Source organism: Pundamilia nyererei, unplaced genomic scaffold (genome assembly GCF_000239375.1).
Source record: "Pundamilia nyererei isolate P.nyererei 1_Seehausen unplaced genomic scaffold, PunNye1.0 scaffold00042, whole genome shotgun sequence".
NCBI classification, from domain to species: Eukaryota; Metazoa; Chordata; class Actinopteri; order Cichliformes; family Cichlidae; genus Pundamilia; species Pundamilia nyererei.
The window spans coordinates 1,414,610-1,435,594 of NW_005187443.1; the positions used below are offsets into that span (position 1 = coordinate 1,414,610).

General features: G+C 36.8%; 3 protein-coding genes across 4 annotated transcripts; all 3 read left to right on the forward strand.

The window, feature by feature from the left end:
* Positions 1–3,920: 3,920 nt before the first annotated feature.
* gnrh2 (gonadotropin-releasing hormone 2) lies at positions 3,921–5,285 on the forward strand. Its single transcript, XM_005731234.1, has 4 exons — positions 3,921–4,040; positions 4,621–4,766; positions 4,872–4,955; positions 5,217–5,285. The coding sequence occupies exons 2-4, from the start codon at positions 4,632–4,634 to the stop codon at positions 5,253–5,255; spliced, it is 258 nt and encodes an 85-aa protein (XP_005731291.1). The 5' UTR covers positions 3,921–4,040; positions 4,621–4,631; the 3' UTR covers positions 5,256–5,285.
* Positions 5,286–5,793: 508 nt separating this feature from the next.
* Positions 5,794–11,914, forward strand: zmat1 (zinc finger matrin-type 1). Of its 2 annotated transcripts, none has more exons than XM_013910364.1 (7): positions 5,794–5,946; positions 8,201–8,307; positions 8,417–8,488; positions 8,710–8,845; positions 8,954–9,241; positions 9,839–9,929; positions 10,322–11,914. In XM_013910364.1, exons 1-7 carry the CDS (start codon positions 5,808–5,810, stop codon positions 11,277–11,279), a joined length of 1,791 nt encoding a protein of 596 aa, XP_013765818.1. In that variant the 5' UTR covers positions 5,794–5,807; the 3' UTR covers positions 11,280–11,914. The 2 variants fall into 2 exon arrangements, with proteins under 2 accessions (XP_013765818.1, XP_013765819.1); XM_013910365.1 differs by having other exon boundaries at positions 8,713–8,845.
* Positions 11,915–14,530: 2,616 nt separating this feature from the next.
* On the forward strand, positions 14,531–19,093 carry cd8b (cd8 beta). The gene is made up of 7 exons (XM_005731235.1): positions 14,531–14,692; positions 15,723–16,079; positions 17,722–17,805; positions 17,966–18,055; positions 18,242–18,275; positions 18,439–18,485; positions 18,566–19,093. The coding sequence occupies exons 1-6, from the start codon at positions 14,638–14,640 to the stop codon at positions 18,455–18,457; spliced, it is 639 nt and encodes a 212-aa protein (XP_005731292.1). The 5' UTR covers positions 14,531–14,637; the 3' UTR covers positions 18,458–18,485; positions 18,566–19,093.
* Positions 19,094–20,985: the final 1,892 nt, after the last annotated feature.

Here is a 20,985-nt window from a genome sequence, read left to right on the forward strand (position 1 = left end):
TCATACAAATCAACAATACCCAGCATTTGTTTTGTTTACATAAGCACTTCAGTATTTTTTTTAATTTTGTAGACTGTATTTCCTTTCTGTCTGGGTTTATAGTTTTCCTTTGAGCCTGCTGGGATTTACTGTCTTTTTTCCCTCCTTTTCTTTTTTAAATATTTGGCGTCGGGTCACGAGACTGCGCTGTCACTCCTTCAGAGCGATGCCTTTTTAATTCCCATCATGAATATTGATAACTGAGGAATGTTTTCTTTTACTCGAATGCTGTTGCTAACAATTTCTCTCAAAAATGGATTTGTTGTTACTTTAAAAGAGGAAATGTGCCATGCAATGCTTTTTTTTAAATGAATGTCGTAGGATGGCGCTCAGACTTGAACTACAGTGTTTTTATTTAATCCAAGGTCAACATTGAGGCCATGCCCTTTTTTGATTGTAATAAAAGATAAATGATGTCTGTTAACCGCAGGGTTTTAGGTCAGTCCGCTCAGGAAATGACTGATGCCAGGATGTTTAAATTTACAAATTGAACATATTCAACTTGAGTTGATCTCTGCAGCTGTGTCACCTTCAAGTGGTACTGGCTTCCACCAAAGTCAGGGTATTCAGATATGATCCCACAGCTGGATTTTAAAAGACTGTAATAAAAAATTTAATCTTTTTTTTTCTCCTTCTTTTAGAATTTTCCAGCTAGTTCTGTGTTTCTTATTGTAGCTTTTAACTGTAAACAGACCCATACTTGTGTATAATCTACATTACATTAGCACTCCTTTATTTAATTTATTTTATTAAAAGAAGGAGCACAATCAAGTGTGTCAAACTGATAGTGGCTATATCGTTTTCAAAAATAATAAATTTTGAGAAGGGGTGATCGCATCAATGTTGATTGTTTGAACACTCATGCACTCTTTGCACCAAATGTAAAGCCCTTAAAAAGTACAGAACCAAATGAGAGCTAAGGTCAAAAAGATATGGCCTTGATTTTTACAATATGGTGACTATACTGTGTTTGATCTGTTGAAGGGTTTTCAGGTCTCAAAGCCCTAGGCTGATTACTTAAAAGTAGCGGACAGCTAAGCTGACCAGTCACTCAAATCACTGCTGGCTGTGAGTGGGTCATGTTCTTCATTTCAGGTCTTTTTGTTCCAAAGCATCACAAGTGCTAACACGATTGGTTAGGTTCCATTATGTTTTTCATTTATTTACATTGACACTCACTGGGTGTTTCATCAGGTTATAGAAGAGGGGATGCTTAGCGTTACTGTCTGTTCTTAAATTACAGGGGTTTGTTGTGCACGTTTCAATCATGTGATCATGTCTCACTGCAATTTGACCACAAAACATGACACTGTGCCAAACTGTGAGACCCAATATTTTGTTAATTTTGTTATTATAAGTGAACTGATGAAGTGCCTCACGGGTAGGTTTTCAAAACAAATGAATCATCCCTGGAGTTTTCTTAACTCGCATGCATTTCCTCATGTTTCACCTGTTGACCAATGACAAATCCTTTTTGTGTGACAAATTGAGGGAGCCAGAACCAAGTGTGGGTCAGTTATTCTTTCACATTCCCTGTAGTTGTATATTTGTGGATTTCGTGCTTGTGTACATCAAACTAACATTGACACCTTTATTTTATTTTTTTTCAAATGCATAGTATTTTAAGTTCATTCCATATCAGCTGAACGTGGGATCCATGACTAGTAATCAAGTGTTGGTACCCCGAATGTAGAACTAAAACACAGAAATAGGATTTGCATCCTTTACCACCAAGGGAAACCAGTTACCCTTGTTTTATCCCTTTATTCCAGGAGTTTTCCCCCACTGGAGCATTTTGAATGCCCTTATGAAACTCAATCCACGGTCTCCATTTCTAGAAAGGGAGACAGCAGAAAACTGTTGCCCAACTTTTCTCTTCTCATCACCTTCTCTTTGTCTCCTATTCATCTCCGCTCACTTGTTGCTTCCTTTTTATCCTTCACTTTCTCTCTTGAACCATTCCTCCCAGTGGTCAACACCCTCTCCGCTTTTGTACATAATGTAAGGTTATTTATAATTCATTCCTGTCTGCTGCCTTGCTTATTTTATTTTCTATTCCCTCCTGTAATTTTTTTTATAAAGATGTATATTGAACTGTATCGGGACCATTTTCAAATGTATTACAGATGTGTTTCGGCCATTTTTTAATTTGGTATGATTGTCTTAAGCAAATCCTATTTTTTATTTTGCCTAAGTTTTTGTTTCTTGTGTTTTTTTGTTATTCAACATTTGAATATATGTATATATAATTATATATGATAAAATTATATATAATTATATAATGCCAAATGGCCTTTCTAAGCAAGATACTGTTCAAACCTAATAAAGTGCTTGAGATTTTAACCTCTTGTCAGCATACATCCCATCTCTAAGTACAATTTGTGCGTCCACGTTTTCTCTGCTTCTTTAAAGTCACGATGATCTGACGCACATGTACAGCTCACCTCTCAATAACTAATGCTGGTGCTGTGGTGCCAAATAATTGACTATGGGTTGTGGTTACCTTAAGGATCAGGCACTCCTGCTCTTGAAAGATTTCCAGTCAATATCGAACCCTTTGCACCATTCATTCACTGGTGTTGTTGAAGTATTGAAAGGTATAAAGAATGGAAAGCGACTATTTTTGGTAGTGTTAGTACTGAGTTAACCCTTAACCCTAATATTACTCGGTGTGATGGGTACAGTATTTATTTTTATTGACACTGACAAGAAATTCCTAATTTTATATCAAGAGCTGAAAAATGCTGTGATTTAAGAGGCAGCTTTAAGTCAAAATGTTAACACAAAGTCTGCAACACCTACTGAAAGAACTGGATGTTTAGCAACAAACCTTTCACTGTCGAGCCTAATCTGCAGATATCCATTTTTAAACGGGGCTAGTTTCATTTACGCGCCAACATGAGATTCAATTCAATTTTATTTATATATATATAATCACATCAGCCACCTCATATCAGTTGCCTCATATTGCAAGAACCCTACAATAATACACACAAATATGTAAAGGCAATACCTTTAGTGAAAATGGTTTCATTTCTGCTTCGTAGGGGAAAAAATACATTAATAATGACCAAACTTAGCCCTCTAAGTAAATTATAGTATTTGATGAATAAGGCAATGGGAAAACGAATTGGCCATTAAGGTTACATTTTTACATCAAAATGTACTGATTTTATTAATGGTCAGCTTGGCCTGTTGTAGCATCTACCACTGACTGATTATGTCTAATGAGTTATGATACATCTGTAGCAACATATGCAGTCACTTCCTGGGTGTGAACTGAAACATAAATACCTTTTCTCCTCTAATTGACAATAATGTCACCTGTGGATTGGTCAGGAATCCAGTGTATTCATTCCTCTTCCTATCAGATCCCCCTGAGGTGTCAGCAAGGTCAGAGAGAAAACGTGTGGTGGTTCATTGTGGTCAATACCGGTGTAAAAAGTAGGAAATTGAAGCTTCAGTCATTGTATGGCTAAGCATTCTTACTTAAAAGGCCCTGCCTGTTGAGAGCCAGTAATGAAAGCAAGCTGACCATGTATAAGGTTTATCCTCAATGAGCACTGACTGTGACAGAATGATGATGGATCTCACTAATAATGACTTGAATGTCTTATTTAAATTGACATAGTGTAGAAGAGGATATTGGTGGTATAGATGGGTGTCAGTGCTGTTTACAGATGATAATTGGAATTGGTCGGACCGCATGTACGTCTCGTCCCCATGGATGATTCATTTGACCCCTTAGAAGAAGAGGGAGTCAAAGGGGTCAAAGATGGGCGGGGAAGAATAAGGAAGACAATGATGTGTGCTGGGGGATTGGTCTATATATTGAGGGGAAGAAAGAGGGAGCAGAGAATCTCTTCAGTAAAACACCTCGGTTGTACCGCAAGCTGATTTTAGCACTAAATCCACCAAAGGAAAAGAACATTTTGAAGTGAACACCTGCAGGTACACTGAGGGAAACTTGGACTGATAAAGCTGTGAAATCTAAGACTAAGGTAAGGACAAATGATTACATTTCTGCCCAGTTTTAGTAGTTTATCTAAAACTATTATTCGATTCAAGATCTGATACTTTCAATATTTACTTTCAGAATGACAAAGGACAACTAGAATATTGTACTCAAAATTGAGTAAATGATAGAAGCGCCGAAAGCAGGGATGTCAAACTCATTTTTCTTTATGAGTGGGAAAAGCTGTAAAATTTGTGAAAATGCAGTAAAAAGTTCAAAAATGTATGTGTTCCTTCACGTTTTCCAGAGCCATCCAGTGGGCCGCGATTGAAGTCTTTGCAGGGCTGATTATGGTCTGCGGGTCTTACGTTTGACACCCCTGGCTTAAAGTGATGTTATGTAAAAGTTTTCCAAATGCAGTGAAAAATATGGATGTTCGCCTGAAATGATAGCCAGCATCCATAACAATATAGCAAGTTTGCACTGAAATGTTTTAGCTCAGATCTTAAAATTAACTTTATTGCAGCTAACAACACTTTTCTTTTTAGCTTTTATTGCAGGAAATTCTCAATAAAGAATGTGTTCTTCAAATATTTTTCAAACTAACTCTATGTCCGTTCTTCTAGGTGGGAATATCATGTGTGTGTCTCGACTGGCTTTGCTCTTGGGGCTGCTTCTCTGTGTGGGGGCTCAGCTGTCCTTTGCCCAGCACTGGTCCCATGGTTGGTATCCTGGAGGAAAAAGGGAGCTGGACTCCTTTGGCACATCAGAGGTTGGGATAAGTGTTTGTGTGAATAATTTAACCAATCACTGAGCAGTTTCTGTTGAGAATGAAGATACCCTTTATCCCTTAACCTCAATCTGTTTTGCTTCTTAGATTTCAGAGGAGATTAAGCTGTGTGAAGCAGGGGAATGCAGCTACCTGAGACCCCAGAGGAGGAGTATCCTGAGAAACATTCTTGTAAGTGAGAAAAGCAGAGATGAACAGTAGCATGTTTAATGGTACTTGAATCACAATGTCTTGCCATCAGTATATTTCTTATGATCATATGATCATGAGATTTTGTCTACTCTGAAATCTGACTGACATTGACTGAAAATTCTTGACTGACATACACATATTAGTGAAGTTGTGCTTATCCAGCCATAGTGTGCATATCTGTGTGTAGCCTGTATTGATTTCTGTGTATTAGTCTAATGCCATACTAAATTCTTTCCACAGCTGGATGCCTTAGCCAGAGAGCTTCAGAAGAGAAAGTGACATCTTTCCAGAGATTTCTTTTCTATAGTAACCCACTTCCTTTGTATTTCTGCCTTGACGTGATTTTGTGATCATCTGGCCTTGCTGTTTGTAATGTTTGTTAGTAAATTTGTCTTGTTTTTTTCGATGTGAAAATGATGTCCCAGAATAAAATATCTATTTTGATATTAACTTGTTTTTTTTCTTCATTTTTGGTGCAGCTAATGATATGAATATAAGGCATAGAGAGAAAACACTGACTTCTTAGATGATAAAAAAGTAGCAAATACATAAATATGAATCAGTTCCATTTACATACTAAGGATCCGGGTCCTGCTGTGCATGCGCAGAGTCGTGATTTTAGATATTTCGATAGAAGAAGTAAATCATTTGAACATAACAGAGAGATTTTCCCATTGCCGTTTCTGATTATTCGTTAAAGGATTTTCATGAAAACAAGTCTTTAAAATACACAAGACGAAAAAATACGGAGGATCTAAGTTATTAAAACTAGCTTTCCTGTACCAGAACTACAATACTACTGCGCATGCACGTTCAGGTAGGGAAAAAAAGATGGACGACACAAGTGGCTGTACTTCGCTAACTGCGGAGTCAGACTCTCAAAATAACATTGCCAGTATCCCTAACGCGACTTCTGTCACAGATGCTGACAAAGTAATAAACAATAAAATAGATAGTACCCAGGTTGAAGGTGAGTTGTCTTCAGAATGTGAAAATTCAGCCGTATGGCACCCTACCTGCTGCGCCTTTGTTAGCTTTTCTGCTATGTGGCTAGCCAGCTCATTATTCTAGTGAGCTCGTTAGCTGCTTAGCTAAATTTGCTAACGTCGGCTGCCTAACGTTAATCTGCTTTAACGTGAGGGGCTTTCAGAATTTTATAGCGGTCTCTACGAGGAGGATAGTAGAAACTATCGCCCCGAAAATCTCCCTCTTACCCTTGGCCCAGCTTGATGATTAAACCATGAACAGTTAGGGTACTTTTCCTTATGTTGTTTGTCTCAGAGCTAGTACCAGCAAGTTCGACCCCCACACGAAACGAAACAGTCCCTTTAAATGATTCCATATACCGGTAGTTAATGCTAACCGATTCGTCGACTAACCGGTTTTAGCAGCAGAAGCCATAAACTGTTAAGTGGATGACATAATTTATTTCATCCTACATGGGAAAGCTAGTCTAATTGTAAACTTAGTCTGAAATGTCGCCATTAAAAAAAAAAACAATATTAAGGACTGCAAACCTTAGCACCTGAAGCATCATTGAAGCTAAAACTTAAAGTTGGCATCCACCCTTTTTGTGCCGGTTAAACTCATTAGTAAACTAAAACAGTGTTCTCAAGGTGAAAGGATAATAAATGGAAATGGATAATCATTTGGTAAGTACAATATTTGAAATATATCAGTGCACATAAATTCTTCAGGAGCATCAGAGTGAGTACATATAGAGTACTTGTTTCAGTCTTTTATTTCTTGCATTTAAACACCTTTTAGTGTTTAATTGTCCTGAGGTCCTTTATATGTGCTTCACAGCACTTCATGTAGGATGCCAGTGTTGATACTCAGCACTTTAAAAGTAAACCCTCATCACCTTTGATTGCCTTATTTTCTTTTTCATAGTAATTTTCAGTATTTATAAGTATATCAGACTGTCCCGTAATTTCAATTGGGAAAATTTTTCATGATAAGCACCTCTGCAAGTGCATGTGTTTACATTTGAGACAAACGCAGATATTTTAAATAAGTTATTTTTTTAATTAAAAAAAAAAACTACTGAAGTAAAGTAGTTAACAATTTTAGTTCTTCTAACAGAAATTCAGTCTCCACCAGTCATCATGTCCTATGATTAGTTCAGTACAGCCTACAACATCAATAATCTTGCCTAAACATTGTTATTTACTGGTATCAGCACTGTACTCGTTGATTTCACTTTAATAAATTTCATATTTCTGTGTTGCAAAATGTCCTTCAAAGTTTTGAAAATATGAGCAATACAAGACTGGCTGAACAGTTAGGTTGTTGAAATAACACAGAAACATCATGCTCATTCAGTGTGGTTTAATGTTGTTTCTGGGCCACACTTTATCAAAATATCCGAGCAGACAAGTTATTTCTTTGCTTGTAAAACATAATATTTAATCCACATGCGTGAGTGTCATCACTAAACTGTACTTTTTAAAAGTAAATCACTAAACAGGTATTGCAACAAAAGGGTAATTTGTCATCTATTTTTTATTTATTTAGGAATTAGTTTAACTTTTTTGTTTTATGTGTGGGCATTTAAGTCGTCACATATTTCTTTTTCTTTTTTTTTACGTCTACTTTTAGTTAATTGGCACTGAATGCACCACTAGTGAATCAGCTATTGCATCTCAACCAGAATCTGCAGAATGGAAGAAATCAAGTCACAATTTGTTATGGGCTAGCAATATAACAGGCAGTATGTGTCAACATGTGTGTTGCATGCTACTTTAGGAAGTGTGTATTGAGCGGAAATAGTTTTAGAAGATTAAAAAAAATAAAAGTATATCTTACTTTTCCCTCATAAATGATAAATAAACTTTTCCATAAGGGGAACGTTTTAATAGAAATATGTATTTAAGCGGTTATATTCACAACTCCCCAGTTGTGTAGACCTTTGTAGAATTAGCAGGTCATATTAAAATCATTGTAAATGTTGAATGAGATTTACCACACTAAGGCAAAGCACATTGTATAAATTAACAAATTACAAAACAAATTAGTTTGTTTTGAAAAAGGACCATTAGATAGGTTAATATATGATCCAATAAAGGTTGTGTGAAAGTTAAAGATTCAGCCTTTTTTTTTCTGTGTACTGAGAAAATGGAAGTTGTATTGGACAAACTTTTCTCTTATGTGAATTTAATAATTTAATAGTGTTTCGTTTGTGCTTCATGTTTAAATAAGTTTTCATGTATTCTGCCGCACAGGAAACAAAGCTGAAGAGGCGCTACTGAAGTGTCTCCTTACAGACAGTTACTGCCATGTGTGTGAGGCTGTGCTGCTGTTTAAGTCACAGCGGCTGTCTCACTATGAGGTGTGTTTTATCCTCCAGGCACAAATCATAGCACCGTAGTACAACTTTAATTAGACCTGCCATAAGTAAAATATTTTCTAATAATGTCTCACATGTTGTCCAACTGCAGGGAAAGAAACACGCTCAGAAACTCAAGCTGTACCTGCAGACCAAAAAAGCAGAAAAGTCAACAGGCGCCCAGGTTAGTGGCAAAGTTTTCTTTTTCTGTCAGATGGAGTCTCTTGTCTGTAATCATGAGAACTGAGTGAGGACAAACTAATGTAAGCATCCAATAGTGAAGAATATCAGAGCTACAGTATTAGGGCTTTAATAATATCCCTCTCAAAAGAATATGAGGGGTATATGAAAGCAATCTTGTATTCATAAAATAAGTAGTTTATAGTTTTTGTTTGTTTTTTGCAGCAGACGATGAGTAATGATAAAGATCATTTCTGTGAGCTTTGCAACATGGTATTTAGCTCACCTGTGGTGGCAAGATCACACTATGAAGGCAAAGTCCATACAAAAAATCTTCGTAAACAAAGTCTTCACCTATCAGGCAAGTTTGAGCTCTGTGATGCAAAAAGCATTTTCTTGATGTAGATTTTGATATTTACACACAGTGAGGAAGATATGTTGACATTATGATTTCACTGTCATTTTATAGAGAAGTCTACAGAAGTGCATGCTTCATCAGGTCTCCAACAGGATCCTGATAAGTCTCAGCAAAAACCATCCTCAGAGGGTGTTGTGGAGCATGATTTGGATCCAGCAGTCACCAGTGCTACATGTAGCACAGAGGTTGATTTGAAGGATCCCAACAAGTACTGTGCCCTGTGTACTGCCTCCTTCACGAATCCCCATGTATCCTTGCAGCACTACAGTGGACGCAAACACCAGAGGAATCAGGCCAGACAGGAGCTGCTCAAACAGCTAGGACACAATGTAGAGCAAGGTAACTTTTTGCCTTTGAGCAAACAGGATAATACAAAGAGCGTTAAATCCTTCAGGAATTTAATAAAAATCACCACAGCAGCCTGAAACCAGGACAGAAACATTAACAAGAAAGGGAAAAAGAAACAGGAAGTTCTGAAGGGAAAAGTGAAAAATCTAGTTGAAACATCTACATCAGCAGTGAAGATTTATCCCAGCACAGGTGGGTGAATAGGAGATAATTAAATAGAAGTTGGCTTTGTAGCATTATTACAGTAAGTATGGATGTGATTCAGATAGTCTGATTAGCTATAATTCTGTGGTTTTGTTATTATTTATTATTATAACAATAATCTGACTTTAATCTGATAAGTCTGACTCGAGGGGATTGAATCAGGTGAGCCAGAATGTCAGAAAGTTTAACGAAGCAGATTCCTGTTTTTTATTTTCAGCTTTAGGCGCTACAGCATCTCTTTGTGGAGATGGTATGAATGATTTAGAGAAAACCAGAATTTGTAAAACAGTAGAAAAATGACTTTACTAAATCTTTATTGGCCCGTTGAAAGTTGTTGGATTTTTAAAAAAAAAAATCTCTCTTCTTTCTAATCTTTTTCTCCAGGCAGTTCCTTGTTGTGTCAGATGTGTAGTATGCAATTTAACTCTGTGGAGATGTACCAGGACCACATGCAGGGAAACAAACACCAGATAAAGTAAGTTTAAGAAGACAATGTCAACTTTCACTGTGTCACTGTTTTCTTAAAGTGTAATATTTACTACATTGCACTTCAGCTTACCTTTGGCAAGAAGTAATTATTTGTGATGACACTAAATAATATGAAAATAACACTGTTATAAATATACAAAGGAATCGCAACCTGTAACAACCTGGCACAAATCAAGTGTTAGCTTAATTTAGATACCAAGTTGGTTTACAGGGAGTTTGTAATTGTAGAGAGATAATGAATTCATTTTGGGCATGTCATTTTCAAGCAGGAACCTCAGAATGCCTCTGTGGTTTACTAAGGCTATAATTTGTAGGTTTTTCATCACCATTTATCTGATTGAATAGCAGCCTAATTCAAATTTATGTGTTCTTGCTCAGGGAGAAGAAGGTCATCGATCTATGCAAATCCCAGCAAAAACTGTACAGCACATTTGCAGATGAACTGGCTGATTACATTCAGGTTCAGAAAGCTCGTGGAATCACTCCTAAGACTAATCAGGTCCTCCCTCAGGATACCATGCAAAAGGAAGATGAAGCTGAAGAACGGGAAGTAATAAATAGGAAGAATATGGTGGAACTAAATAAACCTGTGTCCAACCTCCTTCCTACCTCCATTTCTCCTCATCAGTCCCACTCTGGTCATTACTCTCCACTTCAAATGGGGTGTTCATCGTTTCAGGGCCCACCCTTGCCGTCACGTGCCTCAAACTACAACTATCCTCCTCCAGTTCTTCGTAACTCAGGTCCTCCACCACTCACTAGTTGGCCCATGAAAAGAAGGCAGAGAAGGTCAAGCTCTTCCTCCTGTACTACCTCATTATCTTACTCCTCCTCGTATTCCTCCTCCAGCAGTAGTGAAAGTGACAGTGATCATAGTGAATATAGGCACAGAGAAAAGAGGCAGATTAAAACATCCCATAGGGAGAGAGTGAGGAGAGGAAGGGATGAGGAGAGGAGGAGGAAACGCCGGAGGAGGGAAAGAGATGATGACTCAGAGGAGAGAAGAAGAGAGCAATCTGTTGAGTCGGAGGAGGAGAGGAGCAGGAAAAAGTCAAACATTCATGGCAAGTGGAGACGAAAAGAAAGAAAATCCCTTAAGGAAAACTTTAAAGTGGAAAGAGGAGATCAAGTTATGGACAAATTAAAGCCAGAAGTCATGATGAAGAATAGCAAAGAGACTGAACTGCATATTCAGACTGAAATTAATGTTAAGCAAAGTGAAGAGGATGAGTCCATTAAACCTAAATACAGAAAAGAGAAGAAGAAGGCAAAAGAGAAAGCAGACACTAGGACAGAGGAGGAAAAGCTGTGGGACGACTCGATTCTGGGGTGTTAAACTCTGCAGGAGCAGCTGAAGTGAACAGTATTCTGGACTACTTTTGGCAAACATTTATTATAAGCATGACATTGAAAATAATAATAAGCTATATTAAAATGATTAAAAAAAAATCCTGTCAGCAGGTAGCAAAGGCCTTTTCTATATCTGCTCTAATAACCGAAAAGTGTTTTCTTATACAAGTTTGCTAGCTGGCTAGCCATGTAGAGTCAATTTGTATGTGTATAAGAAATGAATGTATTTCGTTTGTATCTGGAGGAGATTCAGCATTAATTTTATACTATGACACTTTATAATAAGTTTGGTTTGTGTGTACAGTGAGTTGATGGCTGTAATGTTTAGCACTGTTTGTTTATGAAGTACTCTTAACTCATCACTAAGGTAAATTTGATTATGGATGCGTGCATCTGGCATGGACTTGATAGATTGTCATCCCTTTAGCAGTCTCTGGTTGGCACTGTTGAGCTTCATCCATTTCATCAGTACTGAAAATAAAAGCTCATAGATGTCAGAAGCTTATTCATTTCATTACTTCAGAAGCTCTCTGTGTGTTCCCACTCTCAGGCACAAAGGTTGAAATAAAGCCACTGACAACGTGCTGTACAGAAGTTCAGTGTAAGACGTATTATGAAATGATAAAAATACAACAAATACTGCCTGGCACATGTGTTGCACCACAGCAGATTTAACACTTCATTAGTCTGCAGTGCACTGTGTACATGTGTATGTTTTATGATTGTATTTATACAACCAGAAAACACATTTGCGGTCATACAGGTGCAGACGTTTAAATGAGGACAACTCTTTACATAACCTCAGAATTCAGGTTGAAGAGCAATGTGCAAACTGAACAAAGTTAGTAGTTAAAGGAAACTCCAAAGGGAAACAGTATCACCTATTGTTAAACTATGAGCTATAAAGTGGGCCACTTACACTCCTAATCCCTACTGTCATTTTTATTTACATGTATCTACACAAATGTTCTTTTAAGTCAATCTTAAGGTATCTGAAATGAGTTATCAAAATACTTTGATTGGCCGAGCCACTGTTCCTCTGATGCTCTTGGTACATCACATCTACTCAAGAAAAACAATTTTGTGTTTTTATCTTTTCAATTGCTTGTGGGCTGTATTGTTAAATGTTCATTGAGAGCTATATGTATGAGCCTAGATATGAAAGTAGTTGGTAGTGGTCAAACGAGGAGTGAGTGTGAATTTATCTGAAAAGTTTATAAAGCAAAACTTTTAAATCAACATGCGTGAAATAACTTCCCATTGTGTTTTGAATGTCAGTCGTTATTAAATTAGATGTTGATTGGATTGCTGGCGCAAAGAAAAAATGTGGATCATAGAAGTGACACAAAAGTTGAAATGGTTTAGTGCAGAAGTCCTGCAGATGCTGTAAATAATCTTCTGAACTATGGTCTTGACATTAATTATCTTTAAAGCTCTGGTAATGAGAATGACACTGCTACATCTCTGTATTTTTTATGGATGACTTCTCAAAGAATACTAAAGTAAAAAATAAAGAAAGAAATAGCAGAGCAGGCAAGTAAAACCAGAGCTCGGCAGCATTTGACGTAAAGCATTGAAGTGGAGAGACCAACAAAGGCTTTATAGCTCAGCGATGTGTGAAGAGCGCACATCTGAAGACCCCTGAGATCTGTTTTCAAAGAATCTTGTTCCTCGCCTGAGTGTACAACCCCCGTAGAACTTTAGGGTTCCCACATCCTCTCACTTTAAGATCCCCACCAGACCGTTCTGTACCCTTACCCTTTACGAACGCACAAAAGATCCACAAACACCACATGATTTAAAGGATCATCACTGTTATCGAGCAAGTGTGAAAAGGACGTCTGTGAAAAAGAGATTTCAAAAGTCCTCTCTTTGTCAGAATGGCAACTTTAAAAATTACACATCAAACATTGCAGAGATACTGTCTTGATGTAGGGAAAAGTGCTTCAAATCAGGTTTTATCTCTGAATGTCAGTGAAACTCATAGTCTTCAACGTGAGGCATAGATTTGAGTTTGTTGAGTAGATGTTGATGTATCTTGTCACAAAATGCAAAAAATAAAACAATTCATTGTGAAAAGCCAAACATACAATGGCTCCACATTTGGAAATGCATAGGTGTCCTGTGTGTGATGTATGTGTACATATATAAAGTTTAAATACTATATCTGTAATGATTTTCTGTAATTTTAAATATAAAATCAATCAGTGGTTGTTGTTTTTTTAAGCAATCGTGAAAATAACTGATGGTTGCAGCTCTAACTGGCTTATTTTTCTGTTTCAAGCAATGTGCCTGTAACTGCCTGATTAAACTTAATAATGAGTCCCCTTAACAATGATGCTGGTGCAGTGGGACATAATGAACATAGTCTGCTGTTTTTACACAGCCAGGGGTCTGTAACTGTTAAATGCTTGTATGTAAGGGGTTGGATAGTAAAAATGTGAATATCAAAAAAGTCAGATAATATGAGATATATTTACTTAAGAACTGATTATAATATAAAACTATATGTGCACTTTTCAAAGAAGAAAAAAGTAATGCAAAATTGCTTGCACAGGCACAAACTTCACTGGTTTTGACTTTAATGTTTGTTTCATGCGAGTCTTTAAGAACTGTATGGCAGGTGGAATACTGAAGTTGCTATACACACTCCATTGAATATTTAAATGTATTTTGTATTGTTAATCCTCGTATGCAATTATTTCGTTACAGAGTTTAGGTGCCATATGTTTATATTCCCTTTTTGTTCTGTGCATGAAGCTCTGTTTGTGTGGCTCTGCTGAACTCTAGGTCATGCACCTGGGCAGAGACCACAGCACTGCAAACTGCTGCTCTGGAAATATGCAACATTTTTTAATTGCTTTTGTTTATGTGGGACATAATGTGAGACAACACCACATTTTCAGCTGTGAAACATTCACTTTACGCCTCTATGAATGTTGGGGATGAATACGTTTTCTTTTTTTCCTTTTTTTTAAAATAACAGACTTAACATAATAGTAACAGCTGTCATCGTTGGGCTCTGTTAGTTGAACAGAATAAAGAATGGCATCAATAGGTTTATTTTGATGCAGCACTTGTGCTGATCCTTATCTGTATTAGGCATTTGGGGTTTTAGAGCGTGTATGTTAAAGTCCCAGTGACTGGTGTAATACTGTTATACCGTATCTGATAGGCCCTCTGTATCATTTTAGGGTGTTGCATTCAAGCCTCAGGGCCCTGTCAGCATAGTTCCTCCCATCATCTATGACAGATAGATATCAAGACGAGAAAGTATTAGCAACCTCCCTCAGCTAGCACACAAGTTACACACAGATACGGATACACAGCGACGGCCTGACAAAATGTTCTTTCTGTCACTGGCATGGCTATTGTTGACAGGACCACTTTGGACATCTGGTAAGACCATCAGCTTTGTCTTTAATCTCATAAGACACAAACGTTCTTGCTGTTGCAAAGTCAGGTAGCTTACCGAGGGATGTTGTTGTTTTCAAGTTCAACTGATAATCGTCTGATTTTTATCTTAAAATGTACATTTATTAAATACAGTCATTGCCATAGCATGTGATAAAGAATGAAATGTGGCTTTAAGAGTCAAAGAAGTGAGCTTTGGTTTGTTGGTTTAACACTTAGACATGATATATATGAAAGTATAGATTATTGATACGGCTATGTTATTACGTTAATTATCAGCCTTTGAGTTTTGCTTCTATACTTTAAGGGTAACATTGCAGCATTCCCCTGTAGTTTTTCATCATCATCGTCTTTTTTATATTTGCATCACTCTACTGGGGAGATTGAAATAAATCAGATTTGTGTCGTATTGTGACACATGTAAACTAAATTAGTCTTGAATGCAACACAGCACTTGTATTTCATTTATTTTTGCAAGAACAGCATGAAGCAAGAGCCAGTAAGTCTTAACCTTTCATACAAACACAGTGTTTGACTTGCTGTGTATGTTTATATATTTCATAACACTATTTCATAACACAGGCCTGTGCATTTGACTTGAAAACATAGAAAGTAGAAAATGATTGTAAAATGCGAAAAGATGTTTTACCACATAGGCCTCTTGTAAAATATCACCTAAATGCTAAATCCACCATACAGCAAATCCAAAATGTCACTGTTAAGAGTTTGAAATATATACAGGAGATTTCTTCATATTTTCATATTTTATATTGCCAGTTGGATTTATACTGGCTTTCGCTATGTAGGAAGCGTGACAACTTGCATTTATTATTACACGTATTAGTATTCCTTTTCCTTAATTAACTGCACGTCTTTACGGGAGGATTGGCCATAAACCTTTGCAACGAATGGGCGAGGCAGCTTGTTATATAGTAACTCAAAAATAATTTCGGAGGAGTTTTTGAATGTGCTACAAATGTGTTGCTGAAATCTTAAATGTCGCTCTTTTTCCTAGGTCAAGATTTAAAACAGAAGCTGCTGGAAGAAGAAGTCAGCGTTCGTTACCCTAAGATCCCAAGCAGTGAGACCATTGATTGTGATTGTGGCAACATGGCTTGTGACTTAGTCTTCTGGTTCCACAGTGACATGAGTCGCAAAGTCCACTTTCTAGGCAGATGCAACAATGCTGACCGTACTCTCTATGGAGATAACGTGGACAAAACACGTTTTAAACTCAGTAAGAGGGGCAGTAAGTCTTTTGCGCTCCGTATCATCAATGTGACGAAAGAAGACAGAGGGATTTATTCTTGTGTCTTGAAGGACAAAAGTCTTAATGAAATGTGGAAGCCTGGGACTCTTCTACTGCCAGGAGGTTTGTATTCTAAGTGCTTCCTGTCACAGTTAAATATCAGGCTAAATGTGAAATTTTCAAAATATCCATCTGATTTTGAAGAGGCAGGTCAAGCTGATGGATGATTTAAGGCTTTGGTGTGTAAATCCAACATATTAGGACTCCTACTTTAATACAAAAAATGTCAAATATTCTGCGGACTCACTGGACAGCTTTAAAAGTGTGGCGCACTTACCTTGCTGTATCAGTCGAATTCAACACCATTTTTAAAACGGTGAAGGTGCACTGCAAAAATGTGAACTAAAACAGTATGCAGTGATTTGCTACTCATTTACAAAGAAAGAATATCACTTTTTGACAGACCTTCATTTAGATTTTTTGTTGTTGTTTTTTTAAATATATATGATCGTTTTTCCAGGAGAAGCAGCTATAGAATGTTTAAAGATACCTGGGGGAGCATGCCACAAGTAATCATGTTTTGTTTTTGTTTTTTTTTTAATAAAATTGGGTATGAAAAAGCATTCCAATGTCCATAAGGAGTAAAAGATGGAGCTTTCACGACTCTCTGAAAGCGTGTGTGACTACATATGTAGTCAAGGTAGAATTTCTAAGTATCTGAGGAAAATTCAAATTTGTCGATTTTATCATCTAGAGAACTTAATATCAAAAGATTCAGGGAATGCACGGAAATCTTTGTACAGACGTGAAAGGGGTATGGAATGCCCGTGATGTTCATGCACTCTGGAGTTATTGTGTTAAAAATGGATGTTTCATGGAAATCACTGCACGGACTCCAGAAACACTTCTGACAGTGAGTGAACACTGTTTATCGCTTAAAGCTGCACCAGAGAAAGAAAACCTTTTTTAAAGGTGTTTATGGCATCACAATCAAAATGAGTGTATATTTTTCAAATCATAAAAAATTCTGTTTCCACATTTGGTATGACATAAGGTTTAAATCATTTGCAAATCAATGCATATTTGCATTTTGGAAACCAAACTGGTGTCTTTGACACAAGTAAACGTTGAGAAGTTCTTTTGTATCCTGGCTTTCTGCTTCTCTTTGCCTAGCTGATGCTGCCTTACTTATCTTTCTGAACGAGGCTTAAGCAGTAAAACTTTCTCACAGCACGGGCAAACAGAAGATATTGGTACACATTCAATAGGCCAAATGGATAAATTCTAACTACAAATAAGAAAATAAAATGCTGAAAAACTGTTCGCTGGCTCAACAGATGTACAGATGGAGGGCGATTCTGTTAATAATCATGTCAATTGTTTCTTCTCTTTGCCAATTAGAAACTTGGTAGAGAATTGCTGCAACAACAACTTTTTTTTTTTTTTTTTAGAAAAAAGTTGTTTTTTACTTTTCTTAATGGTGCTTCTGGGTGGCTTTGGCTCAGGCGATCAGGCAAGTCATCTCCTAATCGGAAGCCTGGTGATTCGATCCCTGGCTTAACCCATCTACATGTTAAGAAGGATACTTGAACCTTGAGTTGTGTTCGTCAGAGTGTAAATATTGGTTAGAAAAACACTTAAAGAAAAAAGTGCCTCTATGTGACAGAGATATGTTGTATAAAACGCTGAATTACAGCAGAACTAGAGCAGAAAAGCGCTCTACAAGAACCAGTCCATTTACCTTTCTTTGGTCTTTATTTGACAGAGACCCCACCAACACCACCTCCTAAGCCAAAACCCAAACCACCATCCAAACCAACCTGTCGTTGCAATACAGGCGACTCCAAGGGTAAGTTATTATAGAATAAAAAGAATAAAAAGGACTTTAAATTGTTTGCAGCAGTGCATAATTGAACATTTTCTTGCAAAATGAAAATTGATTAATGATTGATTATATCATGACTCCATTGGGGGGAAGAAACATGTACTCCATTATTCCTTTGTTCCAGGAGGCTGTGGCTCTATGATTCTTTGGCCTCTTGTCGGACTTCTTGGAGGCTTGGCTCTGGCTGTTCTCTGCACACTGCGTTACTTCAGCCGTGAGTAGCGTTTAATACATTAAATACCGTGAAGTCAACAAAACAGCCGGACAAAGGTTCCAGAAAGACACGACCAGAAATGCATTAAATTGTGCTAATAAAGGTTGAGAAAATCAATTTTGTGATATAGTAATGTTTTATTTCTAAAATGTTTCCTTTTTTCTTCAACAACATTCTCACTTACAGGACTGCCAAGAAAGTGTCACCACCACTTTGCAAAGTAAATACAACATTAGTAAAAACAACTGTTTTTGTCTTTCATTTTATTTTTCATCCATATGCACAAGAAAAATCAAAATTCTTTACAGTATTTTTAAACTCTGATTCTGCCACCATATGCACGGACGATGCTTTAATCTCCGTCTTCTGTTTTCTCTATTAAGGAAAAGGCAGACGTTCTAAAAAAACCTGCGTCTCATGTATTTTTAAGGTAAGTATTACATATGTTAAATGTTGTCTATGGTTATTGAAACTAATGAAAATTAACAAATATTGCGTCTTTGATTGCAGTGACTGAAGTGCTTTGTTTGAGTGTTCTGTCCGGCCACAAAAGGCATGATTCACCCCTAATATCGGGTCTTCTAACAACATCTCGAGTTTATTTACGCTTCAATGAACTCTCAGCAAGAAGAAACATTTGCTTTTTCAACAGCAGCAGCAGCCATGTAACATAACGCATGTAATAATGCATAATGTAACATAAAGTTTAAAGACCCATGTTGTGTTTTGTATCTATAATCTTTCTTTCTGTCTCTAATCAGTGAGCTGCATTTAGCGTAATTTATCAATGTGGTTTTCAATTCATCAGGTATTAATGTGCTGTGAACTGTAATCATTTATTTTGATGCAAACATCACAAAGTACACAAATAGACATACAGTAATTGTGCAGTTTTCTGCGTTTTTTTGCTTTCTTCTGTACTTCTTTGTGTTTTTCACGTTATTGCAGCAGTTTAGACACAGAACAAAAAGCACTGTCATGTCGGTATTTCTGTGAGCATGCTTGTGTTTAAACAATAAAACTGTATCATTTCAGTCATTTATGGTGGTTATGAGTGATCTAATTATCCAAAATGCAGCATTGCCTAGAAAGCAATGATACTCAGGAGGTATTTTGCAATAGCAGAAATGCTTCCTGTCCTGAAGCTACAGGTCAAGCACTGTGCATGTTTTCCAGTGATAGGAACAGATAAGACGTTCTGGCTTTGTTGCGTTGTTCGTCTTAGATGTCTGTGCCTGTCTGTGGAGAGGGCATAGAGGTTTGAAAGTGGGCGTTGTACTTCCATTGTCAATATTGTGCTTAGCGGAAGTTGAGTAGGTGAGTGACAGGGTTTGGTGTCTTCTTTTACTTTTGATGTGTAAACTTGCATCATATTCAGTTTCTCTTGAACTGCCATGTATGTGGCAACAAGCTTTGCTGTATAATGTTAAATTACAGGCTACAAAGTCATTTCATAGTAAGTGTAAGTCTCTTGCTTCCTTATTCACCCTTGTGTGCATGCATACAGATACACACACACACATATGCAAACCAACCCAGTTACACCTGGGTGATTGAGAAGTGCAAAGACACAACTAAGTTCGCGGTTGATTGGGTCGCAGGGAATGTACGCAGCTCTTTCCTGTGTGCTGGAGCACGAGGATATACCGAACTATGTTCACTGAGATGCTATCGCTTCGCTCAGCTTTGAGCTATTCGTCTAGTCCCTGAAACAAAAAGACCACAAAAAGTACCACAGACTGAACCACAAGCACTGACGGAGAAAGAGGAGCAGTAAGCGAAAGACAAAGTAAAAAGTTTCTAAATTAATGCAGTAAAATAAATAAATAAATGCATGAAAACCTTCTTAAGAGTTTTTGGAAGACATTTCATTGACCAAATGGATTTACACACAGCGTACGTTATTATTATCAATGTGGCTGGCTGAGGATGTTACACATTTAATAAATGGAAATACAAGAAATATTATACAAGAAAATTAAGGAATGCGTTTGAATTCTTGTAAACCGAGGTAACACTGGTTGAGAAGACTTTTAAAAACACATCCTGTATCAGCACTATGCAAAAGTATTACTGCTTCACAGTCAAAGCCAAGTAGACCAAGGTCACAGTACACTGCCACCTTAAGAAAAGCAAAAATGTAAGTATGAGATAATCTTAAGACACAGCAACACAAATCATAAAGGTGCGCCAACTCATTGGGTACAAAACTTAATATTGTAATCTTTGTAGAGTTTGTTGTTTGTATTTGCTTTCAATTTTAACAGATGTATTAAAAACTTATAGAACCCTTACACGTTATTATCATATGTAAGTAAATTCATTAAGTTATGTGATGTATGCTAAAAAGAATGGATTTCTTCAGCTTTCTGTATAGATTTATTTTAAACATTGAGACACAGTTGAAACTAAATGCTCACAGATATGATGAACTGTAAACATTATTTTTCTGTTATTTTTCAGTTTTCTGATGTCTCCTTCATTTGTTTCCTGTAATAGTAGAGTCAAATCAGACATAAATTTTTTACATTTACTTTTTAAAATAACAAAACAAACTTGTTTGCAAATGATAATGTTTGTATAATGTTTGACCTGCAAAATAACAATGTCTTTGTGAAGTCTTGTAAACGTCCATTCATCCATCCATTTTCTTCCGGTTATCTGAAAATACACACGATTAATTTTTTGGATTAAATTTTTTTCTTTTTTTTGGGGGGGGGCAGCATAAATCATGGAAAACAAGTGCTTACATCCCAAAAAAGGGAATTTAATCCAGTACTTTTCTTCTTAAATATTGTAACAGCCATGAACTAACAGCGTACAATTTTTAATCTAATGATGTGGCAGTGCTATATACTCAACTGTTTGTGGTGAAATCCATAACTATTATCTCATGTTACGTCTTGCTACAGATACAAAATACATAAAAG

What these genes read in the sequence shown, in the direction of transcription:
- cd8b (XM_005731235.1), top strand. Translation starts at nt 14,638, where the DNA reads ATGTTCTTTCTGTCACTGGCATGGCTATTGTTGACAGGACCACTTTGG. An exon ending in GACTCTTCTACTGCCAGGAG is followed by an intron (nt 16,080 to 17,721) that starts GTTTGTATTCTA and finishes TTTATTTGACAG; the next exon opens with AGACCCCACCAACACCACCT. An exon ending in CAATACAGGCGACTCCAAGG is followed by an intron (nt 17,806 to 17,965) that starts GTAAGTTATTAT and finishes CCTTTGTTCCAG; the next exon opens with GAGGCTGTGGCTCTATGATT.
- zmat1 (XM_013910364.1), top strand. Translation starts at nt 5,808, where the DNA reads ATGGACGACACAAGTGGCTGTACTTCGCTAACTGCGGAGTCAGACTCT. An exon ending in AGCGGCTGTCTCACTATGAG is followed by an intron (nt 8,308 to 8,416) that starts GTGTGTTTTATC and finishes GTCCAACTGCAG; the next exon opens with GGAAAGAAACACGCTCAGAA. An exon ending in AGGACACAATGTAGAGCAAG is followed by an intron (nt 9,242 to 9,838) that starts GTAACTTTTTGC and finishes CTTTTTCTCCAG; the next exon opens with GCAGTTCCTTGTTGTGTCAG.
- gnrh2 (XM_005731234.1), top strand. Translation starts at nt 4,632, where the DNA reads ATGTGTGTGTCTCGACTGGCTTTGCTCTTGGGGCTGCTTCTCTGTGTG. An exon ending in ACTCCTTTGGCACATCAGAG is followed by an intron (nt 4,767 to 4,871) that starts GTTGGGATAAGT and finishes TTTGCTTCTTAG; the next exon opens with ATTTCAGAGGAGATTAAGCT. An exon ending in GTATCCTGAGAAACATTCTT is followed by an intron (nt 4,956 to 5,216) that starts GTAAGTGAGAAA and finishes TTCTTTCCACAG; the next exon opens with CTGGATGCCTTAGCCAGAGA.